Source organism: Sylvia atricapilla, chromosome 7 (genome assembly GCF_009819655.1).
Source record: "Sylvia atricapilla isolate bSylAtr1 chromosome 7, bSylAtr1.pri, whole genome shotgun sequence".
NCBI classification, from domain to species: Eukaryota; Metazoa; Chordata; class Aves; order Passeriformes; family Sylviidae; genus Sylvia; species Sylvia atricapilla.
Window position 1 is genome coordinate 19,432,291 of NC_089146.1, and position 15,791 is coordinate 19,448,081.

Consider the following 15,791-nt stretch of genomic DNA (forward strand, 5'->3'; position numbering starts at 1 on the left):
TTATCTACATTACTCACACTCATGAGGGGGTTGACTTGTCGTGATCTGTCATCCAAGATGCAAATATTTATTGATGGCACAGAAGTATTCCAACTTCTGCTCTTATTACTCATTTTTTTAACGCTGTTAAGAGGCTTTGGAATGCCAAATTCACTCAGCTTGTTCTGCAGTAGGACCGAAAGAACTTACATTTTAACATTATTTTGTTTTTACCACAAATAATCCAGCTACAGAACAAAGATCTAAACCCAGAACTACAAACTGAGAGCTGAAGCACACTCCACTAGTGTGCTATTGTCATAAGAGAAAAGCTAAGAGTAAAATGTCCTTCACTAAAATTACAATAATTACAAGAGAATTACTTCATAAGTACTTTTTATTTTGTGTCCTACATACCATTCATGTGTCCAAAAGCATGATTAAAATTCATATTTTTAATTACTTCCAAAATTTATTTCTTTTTAGCCAAATAATGAGGACATATCCCTTTGGTATAGAGCACTGCCACACACAGCAGTCCTCCTCCACTCACAGGCCTTCATGCCAAGCATTATCCCATGCTTAATGTGGCATGGGATAATGCTTGGCATTACCAGCATCAGCATTTCCTTCTGCTGGTTCTTCACTTTTACACAGCCTTATTAGACACAGGCAGTGATGCAGCCATTGTATTATTGTTCAGATCTTTCTCAACTGTTCATATGCATTAAGTTCACTTCATAGATCTGCTCTGGAAAACACCCTTTCAAAACAGGCAAAAAATCAACTCTACTACTACTACTGTTGTTATTACAATGCTTTCAATACAATCTCTGAGGTAAGAAATGAGAAAGGAAAATGTGTATGACTCTTCTGGGCACATTTAAACGGATGGTAAAGCAAGCTGATACCATTAAAATTAAGATAGTCTCACAGCTTGCATTTTGCTACCATGAAGAGCTTCTTTTATTTCTTTTAAGTAATAACCTAGAAAATTTCCAGGCAAAACATCATTCAAGAAGGTGTTAAGAAGTAAAAACAGTTAACTCTTCAGTGGCTGCTGGAGCTTAGAGCTGCAAGAACCTTTTTTTTTCAAGAGTTGAGTTCTCCAAAAGAGATTTCTGGTAAGGATTCCCACAAGTCCTGCAGGTTTTGTAGTTAATTTCATCTTCTTCCAGATCTGCCTTTGTCAAATTAGAAATGGGACTGATTAATGGTGCTCCTTCAGGAGTGGATGCTCCATACAGTTGAGGACCACTGCCAGTCACTGCGACCTTATACGCATAAGTCTCATTTAGACAAGGGTGAGAAAATTATCCCATAAAACTGCAGTGTGAAGGTGAAATTTTTGCATTTTGCTGCTTCTGCTCTATCCTCACATACTCCAGACACATTCTGAAATTATTCTAGGACAGAAGCAACTGCACCTGTAAAACTAGAGTAAACTGTCCAAAGGGAAAGGAGCTTAGTAGTTCAGCAGGATGGCTCACTCTGCATTAAGTTTTAAAAACTTCTTGCTATCTGTGACAGTTCTCACTAAAAGATATGAAAACTTCATAGAAGCAATAAGCAGTTACTGTAGTTATGCTCATATCATAAAAAGAGGATCCCAGGCCCCATAATAGATTACTCAAAATAATCAGCAGAAAACACAAGCAGACTAAGTTTTATTCCTGTATTTGGCTATAATACTCAAATTTAAACCCCCTGAGATCAGGAACCTCACTCTTTCAACGCCAGCAAAACCAGACCAATATACTTTTCATTATTCTCCCACAGGCCAGAGGAGTGGAGGGCCAGGAGGATGCAAGTCCCACTCCTGTGATTTAAGTTTTCTGGTTGGTAACTGCTCTTCTGTAGGCAAAGCTGAGAGGGAACATTTGCCAAGCCTTCCATTGAAGAAAGCTTGGTGAATGGAAGCTGGAAGAAAATACAGGGTGATCCAGTGAATGTGCTGTTCATTGTGCAAGTGTACTCATTCAGAGGCCTTTTTATGTCATTCAGTGTAAACAAATACCTGCAGCACTACCAGGCAAGGCAAAAAAAGCTTAGTTGTGAAGCAGAGTGGCAGACTTGTTGAAACAGTCAAGGAGGTCATCATTACGACCAATTTTAATAACATGTACACACCCCATAATACTCTAAATCACAAAACCATCACGTGTGGAACAAACATCATAATCGCCATAAGGATGACACTTTCCCTGTTTGTTTGTGCTCAGAGCTCTTAATAGCTGTTGTTATTCTGGCAATGACCAGTTTACACAGAATGCCTGGGTTCACATCAAACTGCCTGTCACATGGACCAACAGCGATGCAGTTGCAGCACACTGCCTGCTAGGGCAACACCTCAATACTACTCCCAGGCCACCCTACACGTGTAGACAGGAGCCACAACCCCTGCACTGATGTATCAGACCTTCTCCTCTACCATAAAGCAGCTTTGTGCAAGAGCAGAACTGGGGCAGGACACAGGAAAGCTGCCCACAAGGTGCATACCAGCAGCCTGTCACTGAGCAGCAGGCTCAGTCTTCAGTCCCTGCTAGAGATGCTCTTCTTAAAAGGGACTCAGGGAAGGAGCAGCAAGGCTTGCACGTGGTTCCTTTCACTGCTCCATCACCATATAGCATGCAGGAGCATTTCTTACTCCGTGAAAAAAGAGCAAGTCATTCCAGTTGACATAAAATGCTAAGTAACCTTCTATGTGTGAGGGTTTTCAGACAAAATTAATACTTTTTGGCAGCACACACACTACTAGTCCTGAAAAAATGGAAGAGGGGGGAAAATGTGGCACTCAGTCAAGGAAAGAAAATTCAATGCAAAAATAATTTTTTAATATATTTATATATACATATCTATAGGTATGGAGATAGAATTGTTTCTGCTTCCTAATTACTAAAACAGCAACCTAATTACTAGATACATTACTATATTACTAAAACTCCATGGCGACACATGACCATCCATAATGTCATAAAGTTTCTGGTCTTTCACAGAAGTTACATGCTGATAAAACCCCAGAACTCAGCAAAAGTTGATTTCTAATTTATACTGGCAGAAGATCATACTCAGGACATTTCAGTAAATAAATTATACTTAAGTGTAATACAGATCCTTAAATCAGTTCAACCACCCTCAAGGAAACTGTAACTTGCACTCCCGTAGACCTTACTGTATGCAAATAATCTGCTGAGACTGTGTGACAAAACTCTATTTATACATTTAATACAGTTTCACAAAATTAATCCTCACTTTATATTAAAATTCACCTAGGAAAACAAATGCTAATGTTGGAAGACCAAAAACTGGCCTGATGTATGGACTCCAGGATGTTTCACAAGAGGCTCTGTGAAGTCACTGGGATGGGAGCATGAAAACCCCTGACCCTTATTTTTTCAAGTATGACTTAGGATTTACCAGTCCATGTGCACCAGGCAGGCCTAAAGCTTTGCAAGAGATTCACAAGAGCCCCAAGTGAAGTTAATACAAGTCTAAAAAAGAAGACAAGATGCAAGTGGTAATATCTGAATTCCCAAGACTGTTTTTATATATTAACTAATCTCTCTTTTTATTTGAAATTTCTACATATGAACAAGAAAAGGTAAGATGTTGGATACTAGTGCCCTGGCTCTTTATTCCAACAAGCCTTCCCCAAGACAAAAACCCACCACCATAAACAAATAAAAAAGTCAAACAAAATCCTAAATAACACCTTCCTATTGTGGTCAAGGTCTCAAGTCAGCCACAGGTATTCAAGGGAAGCAGAGGTCCTTTACATATTGTACACAAAACACTGGATATGGAGGACTGAAAGGGAAGAACCACTTTATTAACCACACAGCTGGCAACATCCTTGCTTTGACAGACACCTCCTCTCTGTATATAGTTGCTCAATGTGCTGTGCCTGAGAGCTGGAAGAAGATGGCAGATTATTTAACAGATGTCATTTTCTTAGTCAATGCACTTGGGTTATTTTCAAACCATTTAAAAAAAAATATTTCCTGGTATAGATACAGGACTTTACAGCAAGAAAATGTGAAAGAAGCTCTGGTTTGTTCCTGATAAACAGGTGAAGAGTTCTGAGATGAGGATGACCAACACATTGTTTTTCCACCAAACTGAGAAATACTCTTGATAAAATTGGGATCAACTTGAAACTCTTGAGAACCCCTAAAAATAAGTGTAAAAGCAGATGCTTCAAGGTAAATTTGAAGTTTTCTTTCCTTTGAGGCAACTTACTTAGGAGATCTGTTATTATTATTTAAAGCTTTAAACCATTCTGGTGTTGAATTATTCCTGTCAGGAAACAAGCCAAAACACAAGGAATACTTAGGTGATGGATACAACTGAGTGGGTTCTTTTCAAACCTCGGAGTCAGCTCTTGATGGAAGAGTGAGCAAGACGAACTAGTGTTCTATTCTGCTAGCACATTTTTCATCTTGACAGCTAAAGGTAAATATCAGGCTGGAGATTCAAACTCTTGCCATGACTCTACCAAACCATCAGCCTATTTTCAAGAAAACCAACCTGTTAGCAGGCAATTTTTTCCTCCGATAAAACACAAAACAAACAAACAGAAAAACACAATGAAACTTTCTGTGTATCATGCATGATACTAACTAGTTAACTCCGGTGAAGAATGTGTGATTCTGGAGGCTGGCAAAGTGATAGAAATCTCATTTTTATCTCTACATCCTTGTCTTGCAACCAAACCCATTTATCAGTGTTGGCTGAAAGTCAGGACATCTGTTCCTGATGAAATTTTGACATTTCTAACTTTCCATTTCATTCCAAACTGGAAGAAAACCAAGTATTTTTCACGTTTCCTATAAATGCTCTAGAAAATAACAATTCCAGATTAGCACACATGACAGTACCTCCAATTAGGTAAAAAGATATGTTTCTTGTGTCAAATATCAAACTGTTTCATTATCAACCCAAAAAGTGACATTTTGAAATATCTCATTTTCTAGAGCAGTCAATATTTTACATCCATTTCTTACAACTATATTTTGATGCAATGATTTTAAAAAAAAATAGAAAAAAATCCCACATTGCATCAGAGTGATATGATGCCACTGTGGTACATAAATTACCCTCTGTCACACAGACATACAAATATATTTTCAATTATGCATTTTATTACCAATATAAAAAAATAGTGAATGTGAAACTAAAGACTGGCACCTCAATTTTTTCCCCTAAGTCTGATTTACTCTTATTATCCTGAACACAAAGGGAATAAAAGCTTTTCCAGTAAAGCATGTGGTATCTGCTTTCTGTCATCTAAGCACCTCTTTCTGTGATTTTTTTTCAAACCCAAAATTATCTTAAAGATATTGCAGCATTGAGAAGAAACAACTTAAGTGGAAAAAAACTAAAATTATCCTCAAAATGGTCTGTTATAATCAAATTTTATGCTGTAGGAGACTCAAAGCACTGATCCTAGAAGGGAATAGAATGTGCTTATTTCAAAGCAACTCAGACTTCATTTTGGGTACCCATAAGGTAATTCCTGTCTTAGGTAGAGGAGGTCCACATCTATTTCTCAATTCACATCCCATCTGCTTAAACACCAGATTATAATAACATCAAAAGATCCATCCTACAGAAAATGGAAAATACAGATGTCAATTCAATCAAATGTTACATGCTCTGCCCTAATTTTCTTCTGTAGGCTTCTACCAATCTTCAACTTAATCCTCTCCTATTCAGTTTTCCAACACTGTTTACAAACTTCATCCAGACATCGACCTCCGGAGCGCCGTGGAGCCCATTCAATGAGATTTGTGATTTTGATCACCAAGGCTGGAAAAGACCTCTGGAGATCACCACGTCTGCTGGATGGTCAGTCCATCAGTATGCCCATACTTTTCATGTACATCCACAACTGGAGACTCCAGAGCCTCTCTGGGTAACCTGTCACAGTGTTTCACCACCATCCCAAGAAACAGTTTCTTTGAACAAATTTCCTGGGTATCAACTGCTTGTTGTCTCTCGTCCTTTCACTGTACACCACTAAGGAGAATCTTTGTCCACCAGCATTCCCAGGACTCCATCTACAGTTCAATTTGTCATCATCATAACAAAACAATCACTGTTAATTTAGTACAAGTGTTGTAATACTGGGAAATGTTTGGCACTGGAACTGTTCATATTTCCAAGCTACTCTCTTATCATATCAGTTCTCACCCCTCTCTCATACTACTGTGTGGGAAAACTTCACAGATAAGAATCACCCACTCAGTTACCACTCAATTATTGCTTCAACATACACACAACACGTTTCTGCTTGTGGTCTAACCACCTGCTTTTCTTTTTCTCAACATTTTCTTCCCAACATGATGCTCATAACAGGAATTAATTATACCAAACTTGACCTGATCATCTCATCCAGCAGCAATGCTTCGGACAACCACAAGTGTTGAAACAGGAAGTTATGAGAAAAGCTAATGGACAAATGCAGAAAAGCTTGTCAACAACCACATATTCATGACCCACTCATTTCCTATTCTTTTGTTTTCAACAGAAATATCTGGTCTTACCACTTGCAAGGGGGACTCTGGTCTTGACAAAGCACTGGTCTCATCTGCTATAGCAGAGCTCAGGAGTGCTGCAGCCTTGATAGTCAACTGATGAGAGGCTGGAGCCCTCCAGCTCCCCAGATGCACAGGTCTCCTCCTGGCTGAGAAGTGCTACCTGAGTTCACCCACTACCCCAAAAATTTCTGAGCTCACTTTCATTTCATGTAGATTTAATTTTGTCTGCTTTGTCACACTGAAATGCCCACTGGTTTAGACTAGCATTCCACATTTACACTGCCCACTTACAATGTTTCAGCAGTTGCTATATCAAGGCTAATTTCTGTGCATCTTGAGGAACATACCTTGTTCAAACAGTCCCCTTAATGAAAGAACACCAAGCAGTCTATCTCCAGCTATGGAGGCAACTGCGTCTCAGCAACACATACATCACACAGTCACAACAGACACGAGGAAAAGCAAGCACAAGGGACATTACAAAGCACCACTCTGATCCTCCTTTCACATTACTTCTGTGATCAGGAACTGCTTCTGAGCAAGCTCTTTACTTTGAGCTATAGAGCAGTCTTATTTTCAAATGAGCAATTCCCTGCCACTGCAGGAAAGCATCTCTCATTAGCCTAGACAGTTTAGCTCGTTTGTACCATTTCAAGGTAAACAGCATTGGTACAAAAGCAGTTTTCATAGTTTAAAGTTCTGTCAAGCACACAGGAAAGCATAAACTGAGAGTAGTATTTGCTTCCACTCTCTTCTCAGTAAAAAGACAGGAGTCTCATGGACACAGGAAACAACAGCCCCAGTGAAAGTTCAGGTATCTGAACTTTCTCAGTGTCATATAGAACTGAATTCAGTCAGGAATGGAGGTGAAATGGGAGTGAAAAGATCCCAATGCTGAAGCGAGGTTTTCAGCATCATTTCTATTTTTCTCTTTCTGCTTGTGGAACTAAAAAATACTAAGTTTATCTCAGAGGATGGCAAATGGGCAGTGAGTAGGTATGATGACACCACATGTTAGGTTATTTCACTACTGATAAAAATAGAGCTACTGGCTCTTATAAAAGATAGATAAACACTACTGCAAGCACAAAAACTCAAATAGCCTCAAGAATGTAAGATGTTATGCCAATGAACACATTCCAAGCTCTAACTTCTGTTTGTGCACCAGTGCTCACTATGCCAGGTAGATTTATTCCTTTTAATATGGTTATTGCCCTCATCCATACAGGAGAAACCAATACATCTAAGATATTAAAAGGAATTTCTACTGCACTTGCACTGAGAAAAAAATGCAAGTGATTTAGGTATTTTGTTTTAACTATCCTAGTGACCTGTGACTGCAAAGGCGGCTTTTCATTACTTCAGACCAAACTTTAATGCACATCATTTCTAATAATTAAAATGAATCTTAGGTTAGTGAACCTGAAAGATACTTAATAAATACAAGGTAGTCTGGAGACCCTTAGCATTTCATTCCTCCCTGTGCAAAACATAACTTGGATTAACAGCCAATATACATAACATGGTTAACTGGATGTTACACTCCTTCACAATTCTTAAATTTTCTTAGTAATTGTACAACTACCTTGAGAGTTTAAATTTAATTGTGCTACATCAGTAATAGTTACATGAGACTTTACAATTGCTCAGAAATATCAAAGATTACCAACAGCAGAATTTGCCATTAAGAGAGGTATTAACTACATATGAAAAAATACAGTTTACTTTTTTTTTGTGCAGAAGTCACAACTTCGTGTTACAGGTCCATCTGAAAACTATCTCTAAAATTACAACTGACTGCACTAAATACTGCAGTTCTCTCACTCTGGCTTCAATCTGACTACTTCAGAATAACCAGAAAGGCATCACCAGAAACTGATGGACACATTATGGTGTAGAGTTAGTCTTCTGTAAGGACTGTGTGCTAAAAACACTTCCTGCCAGGGGACAGAAGTTCTCAACCCATCTGATTGTCAGAAACTTTTCTCACCTTAAAGCAGGACATTAGTGACTCTTTCTGTTTCAAATGACCAGAGACCCATATGTTTCATGATCAGAGACCATTCCTTTCGCTTGACTTGGATGTCTCCCACAATCTCTAAATGCCCAAGTGAGCCAAGGAAGTCACTCTGGTGGGAGACACAAAGCAATCCAGGTGTTAGAGAACAACTCCAAGGAACTATTGATACACATCATATGTATCTGATTGTCCATAAGGCATCAACTACAGTCCTAAGCATACTACTGGATATAAGGTTACATCGCTTACAAAAGCTATGTAGTTTTATTCTGTAATTTTAACTTCTCAAAACTCCAACACCATCTCAAGCCAGGCACAGAAACACCAAATGCTAATAAACTGACAACCTACTGCCTGCATGGGATATTTAACAACCTGAGGAAAAAGAACAAACCTCCCCTCACAAAATATGGTGAAATAAACACTGTTCAGCTCAGGCATCAACTCTGTTGACAGGAATAGAGATGGATTTAAGGGAACAGAATATCCCAAATGTTAATTTACTGAATATTTTGTATGGACTAATAAGACACTGGTCTGCAGATGTGTAGAAAGGGGCAGATCAAGAAGCTCTTCTTTTTCCAAGAATAAATCCTTGGCAAACGCCTGTTCATCAGTGACAGAGGCAGATGTAGGAGCAGCAGAAAGAGACACAGGTAATTTGGATCCAACCAACAGGAATCCAGGCAGGAACCAAATTGGAGCTAATGCCAGTAACTGGAACCTGCACTCAGACCAAACCCCACTAACAGCGGCTCTTCCTCAGTAATAGGCTCCCAGCACCCACTAGTGACCTGTCACTGAAACCTTTCCACTGGTAGAGCTGTGGTTTAGCTGTCACATTTCTTCCACGTGGATATTTTAGGAATCACTTTTAATGGCATTCTCTTCTAGAGCTCAGCACACATTTCCCATTTAACTCCTAATTTTAAGATCAACACTAAAGCACATCTGTAAATGGCCCTATGTGAAGGACATTCAAATAGTGTGCACTTTATCCACTCCATCTTCTTTTAAAGGAACACTCTAGGCCTATGTGTGAACACACAGCTACGTTACACAAGAGAGATGTGCACCAGCCAGCACTGGCAGCACCAGCACGTGTGAGCATACACTGCTCTGGCCTAGGCTGGGAAAACAGACACCAGCTCCCAGGTAAAACAATCATTTTGTTGGGAAGTGTTTATCTGCAAGTGTTGGAGGCTGAAGCTCAACCCTGCAACCCTAGGAAGCAAAAACTGGTTATATAAAGAAAAAGATAAATGACAGAAAATTAGTAACTTAAAGAAACACAGAGAAATTGATAGAACAATCAGCAAGATATAAATGCATTTTAAAGCTATTTACTGCTAAGGCTCTATTGTTACTTTTTAAAATGAAATTGGTTTAAAGTTGAAAAGAAATAGTTTTTAGTTATTTTCTTTCAAGTGTCTGTCTTTTCATACGAGTTAGTAATTTTAATATCCTATTCAATTTTGACAGAATTAGCATGTAGTAAATAGCAATCAAGCAAAAAGAAAAAGCCCTACATGTCATCTTATGAAAAAAAAATTATAAAAAAAAGGTAGAGAAGGAACCAAGAAGGTTATTGTCAGAACATACTCACCTGCTTACATACAAATAAAGCACACTGGAATGACTGGATTTTGCCTAACATACATGGAAGTAAGCAAAAAACCAATAAATATTACAGCCTAGAAAAAGATTTTGGCAGAAATAACCATCAGTGTCCCACCCAGCCTCTCCAGATGAGGTTTTGGGCTGCTGGAAGTACAGCAAGTTTGTACACTCTTCCAAAATTTGCACCCTAGCCTCTCTTCTGTTCTAAAAAAACACTGATACTAGATGTCCTAGGGAGTACAAAAATAAAATATGTATGTATACACTACACACCAGAAAAGCTTGTAAGATTTTATGCACATCTGAATGAATTTTTATAGTTAGAAAAAATATGTATATATGCCCATATAGTCATCGTATCATGTCACCCAGGTCCACTAGGAATTCTACTGTGTCATACTACACGAAAATCAGCTGAGGTTACCTTTGAGACTGAATTATCATTACAGAAGCAAAGTTTCATATAAAAGCCATGAACTTCCATATGCTCAATGTCTACAGTATCGGGATCAGGGTAATAGTAAATGATGTGGCTGGTTCAGTTCAAGTCAGTGCAGCTGGAGGGCCGTTGCTATATATAATCAAGATATCTCTGCCCTTATGAGCCATTCCATCAAGTGCAGAATATCAGCATCACCTTTGAGAACTACTCCCCATCAAGGCCAGATTACAATAAAAGCAGTGTAAACCTAGTTTGCTGATTCACGGAGTGATTTCATTAGATCTGAGCCCGAACTGCTGCTTACAAGATGAGGAAAATGAAATATAATGCAACTACAGTGCAAAGATGAAATATGAATAACTTCAACACATAAGCCAAGGGTAAAGAAAGCAGTAATATCAGAGTACTTGACTCAGAAGATTGCTGGACCACATCAGAAATCTGTTTTGTCAGGAATCCTTTTGGAGGATTTGGTCAACTTTTTCCTTGACAGAAGTCTTTAAAACAGAAGTGTCACAGAAGTTGCTCTGTGTCCAACAAGCACAGTGATTGCTGAGTGAATACTGCTTTTGTATAAGCACACACTCCTCACAGAGTACATGCTTAGGAGTTTAGGAAAGGATGCTGCTCCTGAGCAGTGAGGTCCAGCACAGAGGGAGAAAAGCCATGTTATCCCATAAACAAAAGAAGAAAAACTGTATTTGCCCAAAATAACAGGTGTTTCTTTATCTTTTTTAGGCCAATCAAAACTACAACACCCTGCTATTAGTAAGACCAGTTTCAGTTCAGCTTTTACCTGTCTTTCCCACATTAGAACTGGAAAGGATCCAAGGAGACAGAGACTTATTATTGAGCACTTACATTACCTGAAGGCATTGTATAGTATGGGGGTATCCTTAATTGCTTACATGCCTTTAAAAAAAGAAGTAAGACACACAAAATGGATACATACTAAGGGGAAATATGTTCCCACATTACCTACTGCATTGCTAAACTTCTGCAATCTTCCAAATTTCCAGGTAACGTTATCTTTGTGCTTAGTTATTATAATTTTTAAAAATTTACTTTGTGTTTAAAGAAAGAGATGAATGAGAAGGAACAGAAAAGAGAAAAGGCTGTTAAAGTATTTTAACACCCCATCTGTAGCTATGATAACCTCAGCAGATAAATCTCATGGCTGTGAGATTATACCTCAGACCAAAGCTTTTTTCAGGAGCACTCATCATCATCAGATCCACTTGTTGAGGTGACTGAACATTCAACTGATCTTCTAATCTGCCTTTTCCTTTCATTCAAGAGGACTGGTCAGGGATTGCAGGACAAGGAAATCAATAAAATGTAACTCATTTGAAAGGTGAAAAAAACCCTAAAAGGTGTCCAGATTATTTTCTTGGCTTGATTAATTGATTCACCAAACCAGTAACAAACAACAACACCACCACCACCACTCTCCATAGGATTAACTTTATAAACAGTACGTGCATATGCAAAGAACAAAATTTCCAAGTTCTATAATTTTAATTCCACCTGCAAATATGTACACACAAATACATATGTATATAGAAAAAATAATATATATCAACTTTCAGCATTGGAAGTTGTATTCCCCAAACCTATCAAGAACTTTGTGAGCAAGACATGTAACGTCCAACTCCCTCAAACCATATTTTTACTATTGCGAAGATTCATGAAGTTAGTACCCCTTCCTACGAAGCAGAGGAATAAACCAAACTACTCCAGCAGCCTAGCAGTCAACTGCTATGAAGCAGTCTGAAAGTAATGGATATAAACCACATAATCAGACTCTTAACACCTTGTGTCTGCTTACCTACCAGTGTACAGAATTACAAGAGCACCTATACTGACCTAGGATATCTTACAAAACAAAATAGAGAATACACTGATGTTATAAATACTACAGTACAGTCATAGATCTAAAATAACCTGCTAGCTTTTACAGAATCTATTTGTATTTTTTTTTTTAGCTGCTACCATTGCAACTGCTAAACATCTGCAAGGGCATGTTGCAGGATGCACAGCACACATACCAGTCATCCAGAATTTGAGTTAAGAAAAAAAAAGTTTTGATACAGAGAGGAAAGAAATAAAGTCAATTTTAAAGATATTCCTCTCTTCTCCCTCCTAAATCTTGCAGAATTGCAGACCTTTAATTCATGATGTGCTTGAAGGATCTCTGTAGCTCCCAGCAACCAAAGCACAGAAATCTGAAAAAATCAATTACCAATAAGCAATAATAAAGCTTGATCATTCCCCCATTCAAAGTCATATCAAATCCCCCTGTGTTCATCAGTGGAAACAGGTCCAGTTGCTTTTGCTTGGCCTGCTTTAATAAAATGCTCTGCATGAAAAATCACTGTTGTACCAGGCCATGTGGATTAATCCCACACAAAACAGCCTGATCCTACTCTCACAGAGGAGTTTTGAAACGGATTTTAATTTTAAAAGGAAAAAAAATGCCTAAGTAATTGCTAATAAAACATCTTTGGGGGGTCTCTCACATACATCAGGTCACCAGAGTAAGTGGATAGAAACTACCATGTAATCAGAGTAGCTTCTTCAATAATGCTTACAAGAGCCACATCAGGACTACCAGAAATGTGACCTAAACTTGAGGTTCAAACGATCTTTCTAACTAACTGTTCCTCCATTAAAACACAGTCCTGCTGAGATGCGTATTGCAGTTCAGACGACAAGAGATGCAATATCATGCATCCACTTTCAACACTCAACTCAAAAGATTGCAAAGAAAAAATTTAATTATTTGACATCATGTCCTGTACTCATTACTCCAGTAGTAACTATATTGCAGTATTTAACTCAGTTGTTTCCATTAACTTTTCACAACCTCAGATTTCCAGGCAGATGACAACTTTTGTTGTCTTGTTTGGTAAATCTGTAAAGCAATGCAGAAGATAACAACAGCCCGTGACAGCTTATTTTTCAAAATAAACATGGTCCTCTCAACCAAGCTAGGAATACAGGCAAGTTCTAACATGGGAGAGGGAGTGCTTAGGAAATTTGAAGTGGTACCTGGCAGATCAGCTGTTTGATCATTTTTGAAGTGTCTTTACAGCCTTTCTCTGGCATGTAGTAACTACCGGTCTTCCTTTATCTCCCTTGACTACCCTAATAGCATGCCTAAGAAGACAACACTGAAAACATGTAGGTGTTGGCATAAGGACTCGTTCTTCTGTTCTCCGCCGCTGAGGGAACACCACCTTTGTCAGGCGGCGCAGCAGCGTGCGCAAGCGAGCACCCACCGGGCTTCAGCCCCGTGACAGGCGGCCCCTGCTCGGCGCCCGCACGGAAACAGAGAACACTCGCTGCTCACCCACCGCTGCCCTGACGCCTTGCGTTTAAGTATACATATATACCGTATTTGTGAAACGTGGTTTATGAGTTCAGCAGCCTCGAAGAACGGCGAGTTTGGTTCAGAGATGAACAGCGTCTGGCGCGTTTCACCACTAAGCTTCCACATCGCGACAGCCCCAGAGCGCTCCGACACTCGGCACTGTTACCATCCGCACCGGCCCCGCACAGCTCTGCTCACGCCGCTGCCCCGGGCTGCCCTCACCGAGGACTGCCGTTCCCGCCCGAGGGCCCCGCTCCGGCCGCGGCGGGGGCACGGCGAAACTCTCCTGCCGGGACCGCTTCCCGCCGCGGCCGCTCCTCTGGCGGAGCTTCCGCGATGGGGGCGGACCGGACCCCGCCTCAGCCCCGCGGGGCGCAGGCGGGCGCCCCAATGTGCACAGGTAGCGGGGGGCCCTTCTCCCCCGGCCGCCGCGGCCGGAGCAGGTGGCGGGAGGGCTGCGTCCATTCCCGGGCAGACCTCGCCTCCTAGCGCCCGCGCCGGGCCGCGCTGCAAGGCAGCGATCGGAGCGCCGGCCGCCTCTCGAACCCCTCCACCTTCTCGCATCGGGCCCGCTACGTGACCGACCGAGGGGGCAGGGATAACGCAAGGGCCCGGCGAGGCCGGCAGAGAAGCGGCGGCGGGGGAAGACGCCGGGCTGACGAGGCTCCTCGGCTGCCCTTGGGCCCGCCCAGCCCAGACAAGCCCGGGGCGGCGCGAGGGGCTCGGCGTTACCTTTCGAAGAGCAGCCGGATCATGAAGATGCAGAAGGCCAGGGGGAAGGCGAGGTAGAGGTCCTCCGCCTGCGGGAAGGCGGCTTCCTCCGTGCTCTGCAGGTCCGCCCAGGTGACGTTGTGCGGCAGCCAGAACCGCTCGTTCCAGAACCAGGCGAGGATCCCTGCCATCTTTGCTTTGTCTGCCGCGGCGCCCCTCGCTCCGCTCCGCCCGCGGCGAGGCGCGTGTGAGCGGCTGCCGGGAGAGGGGAGGACGGAGGCGTGTGTCAGCCCCGCAGCCGCGGATGATGCTGCCGAGCGCCGCCGTGCAGGTTCCCCGCCCGGCGGGGGCCGCGGCCGCCCCGCCTGTCACACGGCCGCGCCGGCACCCATTGGCTCCCGCCGCCGCCCCGGGCCCCGCCGGGCGGTCCGGAGCCGCCTTCGCCCGCCCCTTTCCCCTGCCGAAAGACCGCACCGAAGCCCGGCACCGAAGCCCGGCGTCGAAGCGGCGCGGCCCGGGCGGGAGGGACCCCGTCCCAGGGCCGCTCACCGCGGCCGAGGCCGCCGGCAGCAGCGCCGTACCCACCGGGCACAGCCTCTCCTCAGCGCCGGCCCGGGGCCCCGCCGCCCTGGCCGCTCCGCGCCGTGTCACCCCCGCCCTTTGCCGCCCAGCCGCGGACCCGGCCAGCCTGCAAAGGCTGTCGCCCGACTGGGGTAGGCAGGTGGCAGCACTGAAAAGCCCTCTGAATTCTGCACAGCCACGCGGGCCGGGGTCGGCTTCCGCAGTCTGGTCCCCGGGAGTGACCCCTGCCCAGAGCGCTGCTCCCGGCACTCCCGGCTTCAAGTGTTCAACCGGGAACGGGACTGTTCCGGGTGGAAGGACTTTCAGACATTCAATGACTTTACTCTCAACGCCGATGCCGCAAACAGGTGTAAATTTAGCATGGAAAAGCGTCAGCACACGACTCATCCAGCAATAAGATTGAGGTTAGGATTGTTGCTTTGCATTCCTGACTAAAGAAAACCTTTTTCATTTTACGTCGATTTTTATCTCTGATTCGTTATCTCATTGCCGTGTCTTGCTAGAGAGATGCTGTGAGAGGAAAAC

The 15,791-nt window shown here is 42.2% G+C and overlaps 1 protein-coding gene across 1 annotated transcript in view; it reads right to left on the reverse strand.

Annotated features, from left to right (window-relative positions):
• Positions 1 to 14,875, reverse strand: part of CERS6 (ceramide synthase 6) — a 94,955-nt gene extending 80,080 nt beyond the window's left edge. The window contains exon 1 of the mRNA XM_066322863.1: positions 14,706 to 14,875. Coding sequence (XP_066178960.1) covers positions 14,706 to 14,875 — 170 coding nt within the window. The remainder of the gene's footprint in view (positions 1 to 14,705) is intronic.
• Between the last annotated feature and the right edge of the window lie 916 nt (positions 14,876 to 15,791).